The 3,171-nt window shown below is 41.7% G+C and overlaps 1 protein-coding gene across 1 annotated transcript in view; it reads right to left on the bottom strand.

Moving 5' to 3' along the window:
* Nucleotides 1-3,171, bottom strand: part of adgrb2 (adhesion G protein-coupled receptor B2) — a 290,937-nt gene that overhangs the window by 90,915 nt on the left and 196,851 nt on the right. The window contains 3 exon segments of the mRNA XM_070436396.1: nucleotides 175-337; nucleotides 339-352; nucleotides 497-663. Coding sequence (XP_070292497.1) covers nucleotides 175-337; nucleotides 339-352; nucleotides 497-663 — 344 coding nt within the window.

The following is a 3,171-nucleotide window of genomic DNA, read 5'->3' as shown; positions in this document are numbered from 1 at the left end:
AATGAATACATTGGCCTCATACCATCACACACATAAACGACACATAAACGACACATAAACGCACACACCACACACACACACCACACAACACACCACACACACACACAACACACACACACACACACACACACACCACACACACACACACACACCACACACACACACACAACACACACTGAACCGGGGGGCACTTCTTGTCATTGCAGGAGCGGACCTCCTCTCCGCAGAGCCGTACAGGGTAACCCTGTATCCCTGTCCCGTCACACATCCGGAAAGCGACGCGCCACCCTGAGTCAGCACGTCTTAACTGCAACAGACTCCAGTGGTTCCAGCTGCCGCCAGTTACCCCCACCTGAAGAGAGAGGGAGAGGGGGGTAGGAGGAGACATAGATTTATGGATATCAATGACGTTACATAACAACACATATTGTATGGTATGTTTTATGCTGTGAGTATGGCTGTTTGCTCTCTATGTTAGTGTATTTCTTTGTCTTACCCACCGCAGATGGGTTGGTAAACACTCGCCTGGTCCTCCTGGTGGTGGTCCCTTACACTCTGCCCCAAAGACGTGCACGCGATGCACTACACCTCCTCTGTCTCTGCTGGCTCCTGTGGGAACAGGTTACACACCTAGACCACGGAGCCCAGTCCAACGCACTGGCCCTCCACTACAAGATAGAGGGACAGAGAGGAGAGAGAGAGAAGGACAGAGAGAGAGGATAAGAGAGAAGAGAGAGAGTAGAATATGCATATAATTTACAGATTAGGATAGAAAACACTCCAAAGTTTCCAAAACTGTCAAAATATTGTCTGTGAGTTTAACAAAACGTATTCTGCAGACGAAAACCTGAGAAAATATAACCCGGAAGTGATATTTTTAAAAAGAAATCTGTGTTTCCTGGACCGTCTTTCTTCCATTTAAAGTAATGCAGTTTGCTCAAATCACTCCAGTGATTTCCAAATGCTTCAGTCTGGATTTAGACCCCATCATAGCACTGAGATTTTACTTGTGAAGGTGGTAAATGACCTTTTAATGGCGTCAGACCGAGGCTCTGCATCTGTCCTCGTGCTCCTAGACCTTAGTGCTGCCTTTGATACCATCGATCACCACATTCTTTTGGAGAGATTGGAAACCCAAATTGGTCTACACGGACAAGTTCTGGCCTGCTTTAGATCTTGTCTGTCGGAAAGATATCAGTTTGTCTCTGTGAATGGTTTGTCCWCTGACAAATCAACTGTAAATTTCGGTGTTCCTCAAGGTTCCGTTTTAGGACCACCATTGTTTTCAATATATATTTTACCTCTTGGGGATGTCATTCGAAAACATAATGTGAACTTCCACTGCTATGTGGATGACCCACAGCTGTACATTTCAATGAAACATGGTGAAGCCCCAAAATTGCCCTCGCTAGAAGCCTGTGTTTCAGACATAAGGAGGTGGATGGCTGCAAACGTTCTACTTTTAAACTCAGACAAAACAGAGATGCTTGTTCTAGGTCCCAAGACACAAAGAGATCTTCTGTTGAATCTGACAATTAATTTTGATGGTTGTAAAGTCGTCTCAAATATAACTGTGAAGGACCTCGGCGTTACTCTGGACCCTGATCTCTCTTTTGACGAACATATCAAGACTGTTTCAAGGACAGCTTTTTTCCATCTACGTAACATTGCAAAAATCAGAAACTTTCTGTCCAAAAATTATGCAGAAAAATTWATCCATGCTTTTGTTACTTCTAGGTTATACTACTGCAATGCTCTACTTTCCGGCTACACGGATAAAGCACTAAATAAACTTCAGTTAGTGCTAAATACGGCTGCTAGAATCCTGACTAGAACCAAAACATGTGATCATATTACTCCAGTGCTAGCGTCCCTACACTGGCTTCCTGTTAACTTCTTTATGATAGGGGGCAGCATTTTCACTTTTGGATGAATTACGTGCCCATAGTGAACTGCCTCCTACTCTGTCCCAGATGCTAATATATGCATATTATTATTACTATTGGATATAAAACACTCTGAAGTTTCTAAAACWGTTTGAATGATGTCTGTGAGTATAACAGAACTCATATGGCAGGCAAAAACCTGAGAAAGATCCAAACAGGAAGTGAGAATTCTGAGACTGGTCAATGTTCAACTCATCGCCGATTAAATTCCCTGTAAGATATGGATCTGTTTGCACTTCCTACGCCTTCCACTAGATGTCAACAGTCTGTAGAACGTGGAATGAAGCTTATGCTGTGTTGTGGGGCCGGATGRGAGGGAAATGAGTCAGTGGTCTGGCAGATTGCCAGTTCCTGGTCACGCGCTTTCCTCATGATATCGCCTTGCGTTCCATAACTTCTACAGACATGAAGGAATGCTCCGGTTGGAACGTTATTGGATATATGATAACAACATTCTGAAGATTGAATCTCTACTTAGTTTGACCAGTTTATTCGACCTGTTATATAACTTTTTGAAGTTTTCGTCCGAGTTCGCCTGCATTTGCGCGAGCGTTTGTAGCTACTAAGTAGCTACTTAGACATAAGTAATGGACATTATCGAACAAAACAACAATTTATTGTGGAACTAGGATTCCTGGGAGTGCATTCTGATGAAGATGATCAAAGGTAAGGGAATATTTATTATGTCATTTCGTATTTCTGTTGACTCCAACATGGCGGAGACATTATGTTATATCTGAGCGCTGTCTCTTTAATTATATGTAAAACATGTATCTTTCATCAAAGTTTATGATGAGTATTTCTGTTATTTGACGTGGCTCTCTGCAATTTCTCAGGATATTTTGGAGGCATTTCTGAACATGGCGCCAATGTAAACTGAGATTTGTGGATATAAATATGCAAATTATCGAACAAAACATAAATGTATTGTGTAACATGATGTCCTATGAGTGTCATCTGATGAAGATCATCAAAGGTTAGTGATTAATTTTATCTCTATTTCTGCTTTTTGTGACTACTATCTTTTGCTGGGAAAATGGCCTTGTTTTTCTGTGGCTATGTACTGAGCTAACATAATCGTTTGGTGTGCTTTCGCCGTAAATCCTTTTTGAAATCAGACATGTTGGCTGGATTCACAACATGTGTAGCTTTAATTTGATGTCTTTCATGTGTGATTTCATGAAAGATAGATTTTTATAGTAATATATTTGAATTTGGCGCGCTA

Source organism: Salvelinus sp. IW2-2015, linkage group LG31, assembly GCF_002910315.2.
Source record: "Salvelinus sp. IW2-2015 linkage group LG31, ASM291031v2, whole genome shotgun sequence".
In the NCBI taxonomy this organism is placed as follows: domain Eukaryota; kingdom Metazoa; phylum Chordata; class Actinopteri; order Salmoniformes; family Salmonidae; genus Salvelinus; species Salvelinus sp. IW2-2015.
This window is presented reverse-complemented; position numbering and strand designations above follow the sequence as displayed.